Genomic DNA, 14,765 nt, shown 5'->3' on the forward strand with positions numbered 1-14,765 from the left:
AAAAAAAAAAAAAAAAGAAAAAAAGTAAATGCATATATGGAGAAAACTACAAAGTGAACAACCATGTCCAGAGAAAGGCACAGGTTCTGAAAAGATGCAAGAAAACCTTACATTTATACTTCAGGTTAATCCTTGGCACACAGACAGCCTACACTGATGCAAGAAGAAAAAAGAAAAACAAAACAAAACAAAACAAAAAAACCCTGGAAATAATAAACAAAGATACTAACAAAAACCTAGAAAACCCTGGGGAAGAAGAGAATCTGATTTCCAGAGATACCACATTATTAGATTCAAATGTCCAGTTTTCAACAACAACAAAAATCTCAAAGCATACAAAGAAACAGAAAAGTATGGCCCACTCAAAGGAAAAAAAAAAAAAACAACAACAAAAAACTGCTCCTGAAAAAGACACTAATGACAGATCTACCAAAGACTTTCTAATCAAAAAAAAAAAAAAAAAATTATGGTCACATCCATGGCAAACGCAAGTTCCCGGGCCAGGGATTAAATCCAAGCACAGCTGTAACCTACATCACAGCTGCGGCAACACTGGATCTTTTAACCTACTGTGCCTGGCTGGGGACTGAGTCCACACCTCTGCAGCAACCTGAGTCACTGCAGTCAGATTCTGAAACCACTGTGCCATAGCAGGAATTCCTAACCAAAGACTTTAAAACAACTGCCTTAAAGATAAATGAAGATGAAGTTAAGAAAATAATGTATGAAAAAAATGGAAAAAGCCAACAACAAGAAAAAATAAAAAGAAACTAAACAGGAGCTGAAAAAGTACCAAAACTGAAATGAAAAATTCAGAGAGCCATCCAAAGGTAGATTTGATCAGGCAGGAGAAAGAGTCTGCAAACTTGAAGATAGGACAATGGAAATTATCAAGTTTGAAGAATGGAAAGAAGAAAGATTTAAGAAAAGTGAAATAGCCTAAGGGACCTGCGGACTACCATCAAGAGGACCAAAATACCTATGGTGGGAGTCCCAGAAGGAGTAGAGAGAGAAAAGGGCAGAGAGGGTATTTAAGTAAATAATAACTGAAAACTTCTCAAATTTGATTGAAGATATGAATAGAAACATCTAGGCAGCTCAACAAACTTCAAGTAAGATAAATTCAAAGAAACTCACATTGGTATATATATACATAATTTACTACTACTCAGCCATAAGAAAGAACAAAATAATGCCATTTGCAGCAACATGGATGGGAACTGGACACTCATACTAAGTGAAGTTAAGTCAGAAAGAGAAAGACAAATACCATATGATATCACTTGTATCTGGAATCTAATATATGACACAAATGAACCTTTCCACAGAAAAGAAACAAACTCATGGACCTGGAGAAGAGACTTGCGGTAGCCAAGGGGGAGGGGGAGGGAATGGGATGGACTGGGAGTTTGGGGTTAGTAGATGCATTTGGAATGGATAAGGAATGAGATTCTGCTGTACAGCACAGGGAACTGTATCTAATCATTTGTGATGGAACATGATGGAGGATAATGTGAGAAAAAGAAAATGTGTATGTGTGGGTCACTTTGCTGTAAGAAGAAATTGACGGAACATTGTAAAGCAATTATAATAAAAAAAATAAAAACCTTAAAAAGAGAGAGACCCACAATGAAACAGATTATAATCAAACTTTCAAAAGCTAAAGATAGAAAGACAATCTTGAAAAAAGGGGGAGAGAAGTGATTTGTTACATACAAGGGGTGCTTAAGATTATTAGCAGATTTTACAACAGAAACTTTGGAGGCCAGAAGGTAGTAAGTTGATATATTCAAATGGCTAAAAGAAAAAAAAAAAAACTGTCAGCCAATAATCCTATATCCATAAAACTGTCCTTCCAATGACTTGCAGAAGTTGAAAAACTCATCCTAAAATTCACATGGACTTTCAAGGGACCCCAATGGAATAGAAGAGGGAGCCCAGGAATAAACTCATATATATGGTCAAAGGATTTTTGACAAGGGTGTTAAGATCATTAAATGAGGAAAGGATAACCTCTTCAACAAATTGTGTTGAGAAAACTGGATAGCCACATACCAAAGAATGAAATTGGCCCCTTACCTTTGCGGCAAACATAAGGACTTAAACTTTTTTAAAGTTCATCTAACAGTCTGACCACATAGTTAACTTATACAAAAACTAACTCAAAATAGATCAAAGATTAAACATTAGACTTAGAATTAAAAAGTTTTGTGGCTCTAAAGGCATTATCAACAGAATAAAACGCAACCCAGAAAGTGGGAGAAAATATTTGCAAATCATGCATCTGATAAAGGATTAATATACAGAACTTTTTTTTTTTTTTCTCTTTAGGGCTGCACCTGCAGCATATGGAGGTTCCCAGGCTAGGGGTCCAATTGGAGCTACAACTGCGGGCCTATGCCACAGCCACAGCTACATCAGATCTGAGCCGCATCTGCAACCTACACAGCAACAGCTCACAGCAACTCGGGATCCTTAACCCACTGAGCGAAGTCAGGGATTGAACCTGCAACCTCATGGTTCCTTAGTCAGATTCATTTCCACTGTGCCACAACAGGAACTCCAGAACATTTTCTTTTTAAACTACTAAATTCAAAAACAAAAAAACCCGATTCAAAAATTGGGTGAATGGTTTGAATAGCCACTTCTTCAAAGAAGATATACAAATGTCCAAAAAGCACTTGAAAAGACGCTCAACATCACTGACCACTGATTAGGGAAATGTTAGATTTTAACTTTAAATAGTAATAAATACATACCCTAACTCATACCCTTTGTAGCTCAAACTATTTATCCTCCACATACTGCATTCCATTTAGTATTTAAAATTATTATCCTGGGTCTACTGTGAGAATATAAAAGTTAACTATGTGGTCAGTCTGTTAGTAAAGATGAACTTTAAAATAAAAAAGTTGGAGTTCCAATTGTGGCGCATGGGAAACAAATACAAATAGGAACCATGAAATTGCGGGTTTGATCCCTGGCCTCAGTCAGTGGGTTAAGGATCCAGTATTGCTGTGAGCTGTGGTGTAGGTCACAGGTGCGGCTCGGATCTGGTGTTGCTGTGGCTGCAGTGTAGGCCAACAGCTATAGCTCCGATTGGACCCCTAGCCTGGGAACTTCCATATGCCGCAAGTGCAGCCCTAAAAAGCAAATAAATAAATAAATAAATAAATAAATAAAATAAAAAAGTCCTTATGTTTGCAGCAAATAAATGTACTAAAACAAGTAAATTACTACTTCTCCTACAAAATTACCACAAGTTCCTCTTATCTCCCATAAAACTTTTAAATGTAAAAGGTTACAATGACAGATTAAGGGAAAATAGTCACTATAAAAAGGTGTTATGTTTACCAATTATTGAATTAACAATTTATAATAAATTGCACATTTATTTTTACAATTTATTTATAGCTTTATTTATATGTTACAAATACTTTGGTGTTTCCCATAGATGCTTCTAACGCCACTGCAATTAAAGTAAAATTAGGGAGTTCCCATCCTGACTCAGTTGAAACCAATCTGACTAGCATCCATGAGGATGCAGGTTTGATCCTTGGCCTTGCTCAGTGGGTTAAGGATCTGGCTTTGCCGTGAGCTGTGGTGTAGGTCACAGACGTGGTTTGGATCGTGCATTATTGCGGCTGTGGTGTGGGCCAGTAGCTACAGCTCTGATTCAACCCCTAGCTGGGGAACCTCCATATGCTGCGGGTGCAGCCCTAAAAAGACAAGAAAAAAAAAAAAAAAAGTAAAATTAGAGTTTTGGCTCTAACATGGTATTATTTTACTAGGTAGATTATAATGATTTCGGTCTCTTGAAGTAAAATTAAGTTTCCCTCTGCCTATTTACTCTATCTCATGAAAACAGCCAGAACCCATTTTTAAAGTATTTTGATACAGTCTGACTTAAAATGCAGGCTACATGACATATATGTAATTTCCCTAGAGGGGCCCTGAGGCAGAATATTCCTGAGATCAGAGCACAAGGTAGTCCAGGTAACTAATGACCTAGAGAATACATGCCACAAATATTAAAGTGGGTCAGAGAGAATAAACAAAGATTTCAGTATGGGCCTCAAATCCAGTCACAAGGACAAACATTTTGAATCACAGGCATTGATTTGCATTGAGGTGTTTCTCTTCTGGGAATATACAGCCTGCTTCATAGCTACTAGCAGAGATTTATTTAATTAACATGGTTAATGAGTTTCCTGGAAGCCAACTAGTCAAACATCTGACAGTTTAATCATCTGAAAGCTTTTTCATCCCACTATATAAAAGTTATTTTTAAAGAATAAGCATGTTGGGAGTTCCCATCGTGGGTCAGCAGTTAACGAACCCGACTAGGATACATGAGGACTCAGGTTTGATCCCTGGCCTCACTCAGTGGGTTATGGATCTGGCGTTGCTGTGAGTTGTGGTGTGGGTCGCAGACGTGGCTCGGATCCAGCATTGCTGTGGTGTGGGGGGCAGCTCCAGCTCTAGCTCCTATTTCACCCCTAGCCTGGGAACCTCCATATGCCGCAGATGTGGCCCCAAAAAGATTAAAAAACAACAACAACAAAGAATAAGCATGTAACTGTGGCAAGGAACCACTATAGTATTTAAGCAAAAAGATCTGAGCTTGTTACAGTTTTTCTGATTACTAAGAGAATATTCCTTAATTATCAACTGTAAATAACTATGATAAAAATCCTGGGAGTTCTCTTGTAGCGCCGCAGGTTAAGGATTCAGTGTTGTCACTGTAGCACCCTGGGTCGCTGCTGTGACATGAGTTTGATCCCTGGCCCAGTAATTTCCACATGTTATGGACACAGCCAAAAAACAAAAACAAAACAAACAAAATCTTGCTTGCACCCTAGAGCTTTTTTAATTTGTCAACATAAATTCACACTCATCTTTCTTACATTTTAAAAGCTCAGATTGTATTCAACCATTATTATATATGTATACAGTTCCATCAAATTTCATATTCTTTCAACAATACCATGATGCTAACTAAAACTGCAGCTTATTTGCAATGCAACTATCAGATTTAAACCAATCACTTAATATCCTACTTTACAGCTTAATCAAAATTACAACCCAGGACTGTTGTCTTCCACACAAGACAGTGATGACAGGGACTACTTCTTTTTCATTTAAGCATCCCCAGCATATAGTACAAAGTATGTGCTTAATAAATATTTGATGACTTGGCTCAAGTTTATTATTATGGATTGTTCCCTATCATTGGTCTCCTTACTTCAATTGTTCCCTTTTTGCTTTGACATATACTCTCTAGTCCATTTCTCCCCCAATCTAGCCCTGCTGGCATAGAATGGGAATTTTCACCAGGATCCTCTAAGCAGGCAGAGTCTCTTATTTTAGAGAGGCAGAATTCTAGATATGTCTGAATTGGCCCAGCCAAAACTATTTTTTTCAGGTTGCTGGTGTTAGAGTGGTTTTTTTTTTTTTTTTTTTTTTTTTTTTTTTTTTTTCCCCCTTTAATGCAGCAGTAACATTTTCCCCACTGGCATTGCTGTTTTCAGAGCTCAGAAAAGAAACCTGCCATCCAACTGTGAAATCTGACTGGTTTTGGGCCAATTCATTTAGAGGTTACAAGGAGGTAGTGCCTACATCTTTTCAAGTTAGAAGTTAAACCTGTTAAAAGTTTTATTACCTTTTATATCAAACTTCCATCTGAATGGATAAAAGCAAGAGTGTCAGAGGCATCTCTGACTTCATGAAAGACTAAGTTCATAATTCAAACCGTGCATTGTTATGCATGAATTAATGTGTCATATTCTGAAATATATGTTCACAGAGTCATCACACAGGACTTCCAGATAGGGTCCAAGTACTAAGTAAAGATGAAGTGTTTCCTATACACGCTGTATTTTTGATAATTACTGAGGTTTTAAAATGCTCTGACCCCAAATGAGTCAGTCACAATTTAGTGACAACCCAAGAAGAGGGGCCCTGCCGACATATGAGGGTGGGACCATTAGGGGACTAGGGTGAAGCAGTCAGAGAATCAGGCATCAGAACCTCATAAACTAGTTAATTGTCAGAAACTCATCACGTTGTTTCCATCCCACATTTTCTTTCCATAGCCTGTCCGAACTGAAAGGGATCTTAGAGATCATCATCCAACATCTGTATCTGGCAGACAAAGAAGTGAGGTATAAACCACGTCCCACGGTAAGCTGACAGTGGGGCTGGGATTCAGGGTCACACCTCTCCCCATGACACAACACCGCCTCTCCTACCAATGGTACATCTTCAGGCAGGGTACACTAGCTTATGTTTCTTTCAGTTCCTAGATTTGTTAAAGTGAATGGTTCAACTACACACACTGTAACTACATGGAAACATACTAGTGAAATCCAAATTTTAAAACATGAAAATTTCCCCTCTCGGCATCATTATTATCATGCAGTTACCTTACTGTCTTTCATCCCAGCTAAATGTTGGATGGCTCCAGATATTCCTACAGCAATATAAAGTTCCTGAAACAAAAGAGACCATGTCATTAACATGTATTTACATTGTATTATACCTTCCAAAGCATGTGCTATTTAGCATTTAGCAAATTAAAACGATGCAATATTAGTTAAATTATGTTTTCCTCCTTCCCTGATCTCCCTAATCCACAGTCCTCATTTTCCTTTGAATTCCTACAGTAGCAGTGGCATAATAGCAAATATGTGGATGAGAATTACTGAGCATTAACTACATGTCAACCACTGTACAAGACATCTTATATCAGCTGTTTTACCTCATTTCACAATTTCCAGTGAGGCAGCACTTTTGGTCTGTGACACTCATTTGGATACCACACTTCAACTCCCCGCTCTGTATATAACCATTCACAACATACAGATATTGCATATTAACATATAAACACATATACTTACATACATTAAAATATATTTTGACCTGTCTTTTTGCCTTCTCATGGATAGTCATTGACATGATCAATAGGATATATTTATTAAGCTTCATATTTAGAAACACCAAAAACACAAATCGGTCTCAGGAGGTTCTAAACACACACACACAAAATCTCGACTAAAAAATAACAAATTTCTCAAAGACACAGACTGAACCATTCTATCTCCCCCCCCCTTTTTTTAGAGCCTCACCTGCGGCATATGGAGATTCCCAGGCTAGGGGTTGAATCAGACCCATAGCTGCTGGTCTACACATCAGCCAGAGCAATGCCAAATCCGAGCATCATCTGCAACCTACACAGCAGCTCATGGCAATGCTGGATCCCTAACCCACTAAGCGAGGCCAGGAATCGAACCCGTGTCCTCATGGTTATTAGTTGGGTTCGTTACCGCTGAGCCACGATGGGAACTCCAGAACCTTTGTATTTCTAACGCTTAATAAAAGGGCCCCTGAATTGCAATCTCTAAATGCTGATATTTGCACCTCTTCCTACCCCTCTGCCCCCACTAATGACAAAGGGAATGATGATAGATTGCTGCTCTCTATCCTTTTATCTAAAATTTTTACAATATCCATTTTGAAAAATAAAACTATCATCATGGAAAAGTGATTTAATGAGTGTTTAATTAAAAGAGCTTAGCTGCTCTATTCTGTCTACCAGGGATAATTAAAGCATCAACTGAAAAGCTTCTCCCACACATAAAGTGAACTAACAAGTCCTGGCTTGAATGGGGGTACACCTACCGTGTGACAGACTGACACTACACTTTTGTCACAAGTGACAGTAAAGTCTCTCTCCAATATGGATAACATAGAAGGCATCAAAGGTGGCTCTGTCACACCGTTTTATTACAGGACACATACTTCAAAGTCAACGTCAAGCGTTTCCACTTCGTTTTCTGAGTTGTTCATAATCTAATTTGTGAGTATGCGATGCTCTAATGTATAGCTAGAGCTGAGGACCATGAAAGTAAGATGATCCTCAGCTGTGTGCACCTAGAAACCTACAGCTCTATCCAGCACACTGATGGTATATCCCTAGGTGTTATCTTTAAAGGCATAGGGTCCACTGCTTCTAGAGCAACAACACATCCCATGTAGTCTGGAAAAGGAAGCCACCTAACTCCCAATGTGAGTTAACCATCTAAAAATCTAAAATGACTTAGGCTTGTATTTTTTTCAAATTGAGCTTAGAGCTTTTATGTATTTATTTATTTAGCCTTTTTAGGGCTGCACCCTTGGCACATGGAAGTTTCCAGGCTAGGGGTCTAATCGAAGCTGCAGCTGCTGGCCTACACCACAGCCACAGCAATGCGGGATCTTTAATCCACTGAGTGGGGCCAGGGATTGAACCCACATCCTCATGGATATTAGTCGCATTCATTACCACCGAGCCACAGTGGGAACTCCTGGGCTCATTTTTCTATTCAACTTGCTCTATAGTTATTATCATCAAAAAGCTGAAGATAAGAATGAGCAATTTGGCTTAAAGAGAACTGTGTCTTAGGGTGGGGACTATGCTGCAGAAAGCAACATGTATGGGTGAGGATAAAATGCAATCTCATGCTCGATGAGTTTATCTTAAATGTATCAATGTATCCCTCATGACCACACACAGTTGGACGATGCAATAAGGTCCTGTCATTATACTGTTTTATCAGATATGGACACTCACACTGAAACAGGAGGGAAGGGGGCCAGGGCACGACCCTTAAAAGAATGGCACAGTCCTTGAATATGACCCTTAAAAGAATGGCACAGTCCTTGAATATGACAGTCCTTGAATATGACAATTTTTCAATTAGGGCCAAGATGGTGGATGATCTACCTTCCAGTGGACCTTGAGCTTCATCATACACTCACTGTAGCGCATGAACGCCCTGAATGACAGGCCCACAATTTCGACAGTTCCTAGGCAGATCATAAAAGGCTAAAAAGTGAGTGGTGGCCCAATTCCTGGAAACCCCCGGCCCTTCCTGGAAACAGTTGGAATAATCCTCCTACTCATTAGCCTATGAAATTGCCCAATTCATAAAAATTCCCCTTTAGCCCGCCACCCCGTATTTCAGGGCCTCTAGCCTCCTGCCTTCTGCTAGGGCCCACCCTCTGTCTGTGGAGTCTATTTCTCCCAGGGCCACTCTCTCGACTTTTGAGATAGCCCACATTTTATCTATCTCTCAAGAAATCTACTTCTTACTTACTATTTTGCCTCTCATGGAATTCCTTTTGCACTAAGACATAAAGAACTTAAACTTCAGCAAGTCCTGGGACCACCTACATGATTTTAATTTAAAACACAGTGGGTTCAAGTCCCACTGTGGGTTTTGGCTGGGTTTGAGTCCGGCCTATGGGTTTGAGCCCAAGCCCAAACTGGGTCTTGGCTGGGTTAGAATCCCAGTGCATGGGTTTGAGTCCCACACTGAGGTGTACTGTTTTTTAAAAGTCAGATGTGGCCCTAAAAAGACAAAAACAAAAACAAAAGATTTTTAAAGTAAGTTCTTTAGACAGACACTGTCTCACTAACCACTCTTCTAAAATATTCTCAAAGCAAGTATTGGAAAGAATCAATAGTTCTGCAAATAAGTCTTTCTGACATACATGCCCACATAAACTTCAACAGGTCTTAAAAGCCTCTATATTTTCATTATAAAATGCTAATAAATACGTTGATTCACTACAGCACTAGTGATAAACATGATAAAAATGAAATTTACTTTAAACCCCCTGAGAAATGAATACTGTTGATTTAACCATAAATGTAACTAAGGAAATAGCAGATTCTGGGCCGAAGGAAACCTAAGGCGGGTGGGCCAGGGTTATTCTGGCCTTCTGACCAGTGTAAATTGTCCAAATAGAGCCACAGGACTAACAGCACCTTATTTCACGGTCTTGCAAACATGGTTCTCTGAATAAATAGAAAAGCTTTGAAACCATAGCTCAGAATGAGATTTTGGCTGCTCTTCTGAGATCTGACAGCTTTCCAAGAAGAGAGGCTTTTTTCTTCTTTTTGAAAAAACAAGTAGAGACAATTAAGACCAGTATCGTAGGCTGCTTCCTCATGGTTCAGAAAGCATTTTTGTATTTCAATAATAATAATTAGTATGTATAAAACTCTCCACCGATGCTAATTTATGGAGCACTTTAGGCACTGCTTCACAACATAACAAGGCAATCCCTGCCCTGAGGCACTTTCTCCATAAATCAGATAGTAAGATAATTTGGAGAGAAAATGAGAGGCAATGTTGGAGGGGAGAACAGCAATTAAGGCTTCAAAGAAGTGGGATTAAAGAAAGGAACAGACACAAAAGGAAGGAGGGGTAGTCCTGGAGATAAAATTCTAGTAGTAGGAGGAAAATCTAGAAGAGCGAGTGACTAGGTAAAACTACATAGCTGGTAGAAGTTTGGGTTGGTCATTCTGCAATTCAAGAATAAGGACTGGGGAGTTCCTGTTGTGGCTCAACTAGAACTTGACTAGTATCCATGAGGATGTGGATTGGATCCCTTGCTCAGTGGGTTAAGGATCTGGCATTGCCGTGAGCTGTGGTGTAGGTCGAAGATGTGACTCAGATCAGGCATTGCTTAAAAAAAAAAAGAAAGAAAGAAAGAAAGTGGGAAGAAGTAAAGCCAGTGGTAAGAGAAGCAGAGATTATTCTGAAATATAAAGAAGGGCAAGCACCTACCTCAATAAAACAAGCTTCAGAAAAAGAAAAAAGAAATCCCTTTTCCTTTGCCAAAACCTAAAAAACACTAGAGCTATAGATTCATCCAAAGGACTCAGGCACTACTAAACTACTTTAGAGTGAACTGAGATAAAACTGGGAATACAGCTTGGAAATTTCTGTACCTAGTGTGGTTAATAGAGGTTTGCAAGAGGAGCATATTACTATGGTTAAGAACCCAGACTCTGGAGTTCCACTGCCTACACTTCAATACCAGCTCGGCCACCTAACAGGCATGTGACTGTGGGACAACTATCTAACCTCTCTACATCTTGGCTTGCTCATCTCAAAAATCTGAGATTATAATAATCCCTACTTCATAGGTGATTGTGTGGCTTTAGTTCTTAGCACAGTATCTGGTTTCCCAAGACACTGGTGTGCCACTCATGAGTTGAGATTTGCTCATACACTGATTTTCTGGAGTGGTCTCAGGGTTTACCATATACAGTGAAGCAAGCTGTACACTGAACAGCTCTGGAGGGAGACATCATTCGTATCACAGACATTACACATCTGTAAATTATAATAATCTGCCAACAGATGGCAGTAAAATCACTTGAGAAAGGGGTACTTTTTTTTCTAATTCACACGAAACGGTTGTATAGACTAGCAGGCATGCAAGGCACCCAGAATTCTCTGTGGTGCAAACGCTGTCACTTTCTAAGGATGCTATAACATGGTTTTACTGAAACTAATTCTTTGTCCTGTATCCTCAAGAAGCTCACAATCTAACAACATAGGTTAAGGTAAAATCATAAAAATCTGTAGCCCATTACAGGAGAAAACTCCAAGTGTGATAAAGCTCTGGTCTGTTATGAAACCCCTTACTTTCTGTTCCTGCCACTGAGATGTGGAAAGATCTTCAGAAGCAGGAACTTGGAGCTCCCGTTGTGGTGCAGTGGAAACAAATCCAACCAGTAACCATGAGGTTGCCAGTTTGATCCCTGGCCTTGCTCAGTGGGTTAAGGATCAGGTGTTGCCATGAGCTGTGGTGTAGGCCAGCAGCTACAGCTCCAGTTTGACCCCTAGCCTGGGAACCTCCATATGCTGCAGGTGTGGCCCTAAAAAGCAAAAAAAAAAAAAAAAAAAAAAAAAAAAAAAAAAAAAAAAAATTAATAATTTTTTAAAAAAGCAGGAACTTGTTCAGGGGATGACAGTCCTTTGTAGTCATCTCTACCGGCTGCCAAACTGGAGGTCACTTCTTCGGCCTATCTATCTGTTTCTGCCCCCTTAGTCCTTCAAACAAAACAAGCTCTTAAAAGCAGGTTTTATGGGTCCTAGCCTGATGACCAATCTGCATGTGTGAGAACAAAAAGACTAGAATGAAATCTTAATACTTTTACAGAAAACTAACCAACCTGTGGAATCAACACAAAGTATTCTCTGGTGGATGATGTGGGTTTTGGCCACTTTCTTCAGAGAGTATGTGCTAACATCACTCTCTTGCTTTACCCAATCTTGTGCAGGAAATCTGGAAATCCAAGAGGCATATCTGAGTCCTGCTCTCTAGAGATTTTGGTACAAAAACTAAGGAGGAAACTGCTTCTTACCTGCACACTGTGATTTCTGTCTAACACTGTTAAATCCTAAAAAGACATACAATATAAATATGCTGTGAGCCACATAATTTAAAATCCTCTATTAGCCACATTAAATAAAGTAAAACAAAATAAGTGAAACTAATTTCTTTTTTGTCTTTTTAGGGCCGCACCCATGACATAAGGAGTTTTCCAGGCTAGCGGTTGAATCAGAGCTGTAGTCACTGGCCTACATATACCACAGCCACAGCCACAGCAACGCTGGATCCTTAACCCACTGAGCAAGGCCAGGGATTGAACCTGCGTCCTCATGGATGCTAGTCAGTTTCCACTGAGCCATGACGGGAACTCCGTAAAACTAATTTTAATAATATAGTCTCAAATAAGACTAGCCACATTTGAGGCGCCCGACAGCCGCATGTAGCTTAGTTCGGGGTTGCCTGTACTGGACAGTACAGATCCAAGATAATTTAAGAACAAGCTACAGAAAAGCCTTCTTGGAAGGTCTACAAAGTACTGAGGAGCATGGTTTGACAGGCCTCAAGATAGAATGACATCAGTCTCTTGTGTCAACTTTGCTTGTATTGGATTAGAACAAAATCATTTATAGGCTGTTTAAATTCTCTGAAAGAGAACCAAAAAGGTAAGTCAGCAGTGCGACAAAGCTGAAGATTAGTACTAGAAACAGCAAGATTAAACAAGAGAGCAGCCAATAGTGAGACATAAGTAGATAATGAAAATCCAACAGTTTTCAGTAAGGTGGACCATTATAGGAAAACCAAAAGCAGATGAAAACTTATGGATGGCCAACAGGCACATGAAAAAAAATGCTCAACATCACTAATTATTAGAGAAATGCAAATCAAAACTACAATGAGGTACCGCCTCACACCAATCAGAATGGCCATAATTAAGTCGACAAATGCTGGAGAGGGTATGAAGAAAAGGGTACCCTCCTTCACTATTGGTGGGAATGTAAACTGCTATAACCATTATGGAAAACATTATGGAGGGAGGTAACTCAGAAAGCTAAATATATAACTACTATATAATCTAGCAATCTCACTCCTGGACATATAACTGGACAGAACTTTCAATGAAAAAGACACATGTACCCCTATGTTCAACGCAGTGCTATTCACAATAGCCAAGAAATGGAAACAACTTAAATGTCCACTGACAGATGAATGGATTAAGATGTGGTACATATATACAATGGAATACTACTCAGCCATAAAAAAGTCAAACTAATGACACTTCCAGCAACATGGATGGAACCAGATATTCTCACACTAAGTAAAGTAAGCCAGAAAGAAAAAGACAAATGCCATATGATATCACTTATTTGTGGAATCTAAAATATAGCACAGATGATCCTATCCACAAAACAGAAACTGATCACAGCCAAGCAAAGGAGAGTTTTGGTTCACAGAGTAGAGAGAGGGAGTGGGATGGATGGGCACTTTGGGGTTTTTGGATGCAAGCTGTTGTTTGAAATGGATGGGCAATGGGGCCCTACTGTACAGCACGGGGCACTGTGTGTGACTAGGTCACTCTGCTGTACATAAGGAATAGAAGGAACATTGCAAATCAACTATACTTTAATACAATTTTTTTTAAGCAGATGAAAACTACTGGTTTAATACAGTAAATGGTAAACTTGTGCTCTGAAAACAAATTTTGTTTTGTTCATAAAATTCTAGAAAAACATGAAAAATCTATCCTGAAAAATTCACAATTCTCAAAAAAAGTTACAGGAGTACCCTGGAGATTTTGTGGGTTTGGTTCCAGAGTACTGACTATCAAAATAAGTCAAGTACTGCAATAAAACATGTCACAAGAACTTTGTGGTTTCCTGATGTATATAAAAGTTATGTTTATACTATACAGTAGCCTATTAGATGTGCAACAGCATTATGTCTAAAAAAATGTATATACCTAAATTTAAAAATATTGTATTGCTAAAAAATGCTGTCATCTCAGTTTTCAGCAAGCCGTAGTAATAATGTCAAAGATCAAAGGTCACGGATCATCGTTGCAAGTATAAGTTCAAAGAGAGATGGGTTGAGATCCTGGCTCTCCCATGTACTGTGTTCTCAGACAAGTTATTTAATATCTCAAAGGGTCTATCTCCTCATGTGTAAAACAGAGATTAAATATCTGTAGCTAATAGGATTGTTGTGATTATTAAATAACATAATGCATGTGAAGTGCTTAAAATGTTAGATATTACTATTAATGCTACTATCATTAGTGAATGATCACGAAATCTTTCACTAGAAGGCATAAGACAGCCACTGCCATATAATTCCTCTTTTAACTACCTGAGTAGTTTATTACTATTGTAATAGTAACTACTGCTATTTCAAAGGAGTTGTTATTTAACTTGATATAGTTCTTCTGGAATAATGTACTGGGAAAATGTCTTTTCACTGATACTTGGTGGTTTCTTCTTTGCATTTAGTACTAGCTATAAAGTCTGAATTTCTGCCCAACTTCCTATATAGTACTGGCTGGCCTAGGAAGTTGAAATTAATTTCTTTACAAAATTCTACCATAATCTTTTACAGGG

At 38.8% G+C, this 14,765-nt stretch overlaps 1 protein-coding gene across 2 annotated transcripts in view; it reads right to left on the reverse strand.

Annotated features, from left to right (window-relative positions):
- Positions 1–14,765, reverse strand: part of ETFA (electron transfer flavoprotein alpha subunit) — an 89,768-nt gene that overhangs the window by 13,823 nt on the left and 61,180 nt on the right. The window contains exons 10-11 of one of the 2 annotated variants that reach the window (XM_021098281.1): positions 12,206–12,241; positions 6,426–6,491 (exon numbers count right to left, since the gene is read on the reverse strand). In XM_021098281.1, coding sequence (XP_020953940.1) covers positions 6,426–6,491; positions 12,206–12,241 — 102 coding nt within the window. The remainder of the gene's footprint in view (positions 1–6,425; positions 6,492–12,205; positions 12,242–14,765) is intronic. The other variant, NM_001244403.1, reaches the window with a different exon arrangement.

This window comes from Sus scrofa, chromosome 7 (assembly GCF_000003025.6).
Source record: "Sus scrofa isolate TJ Tabasco breed Duroc chromosome 7, Sscrofa11.1, whole genome shotgun sequence".
NCBI lineage: Eukaryota > Metazoa > Chordata > Mammalia > Artiodactyla > Suidae > Sus > Sus scrofa.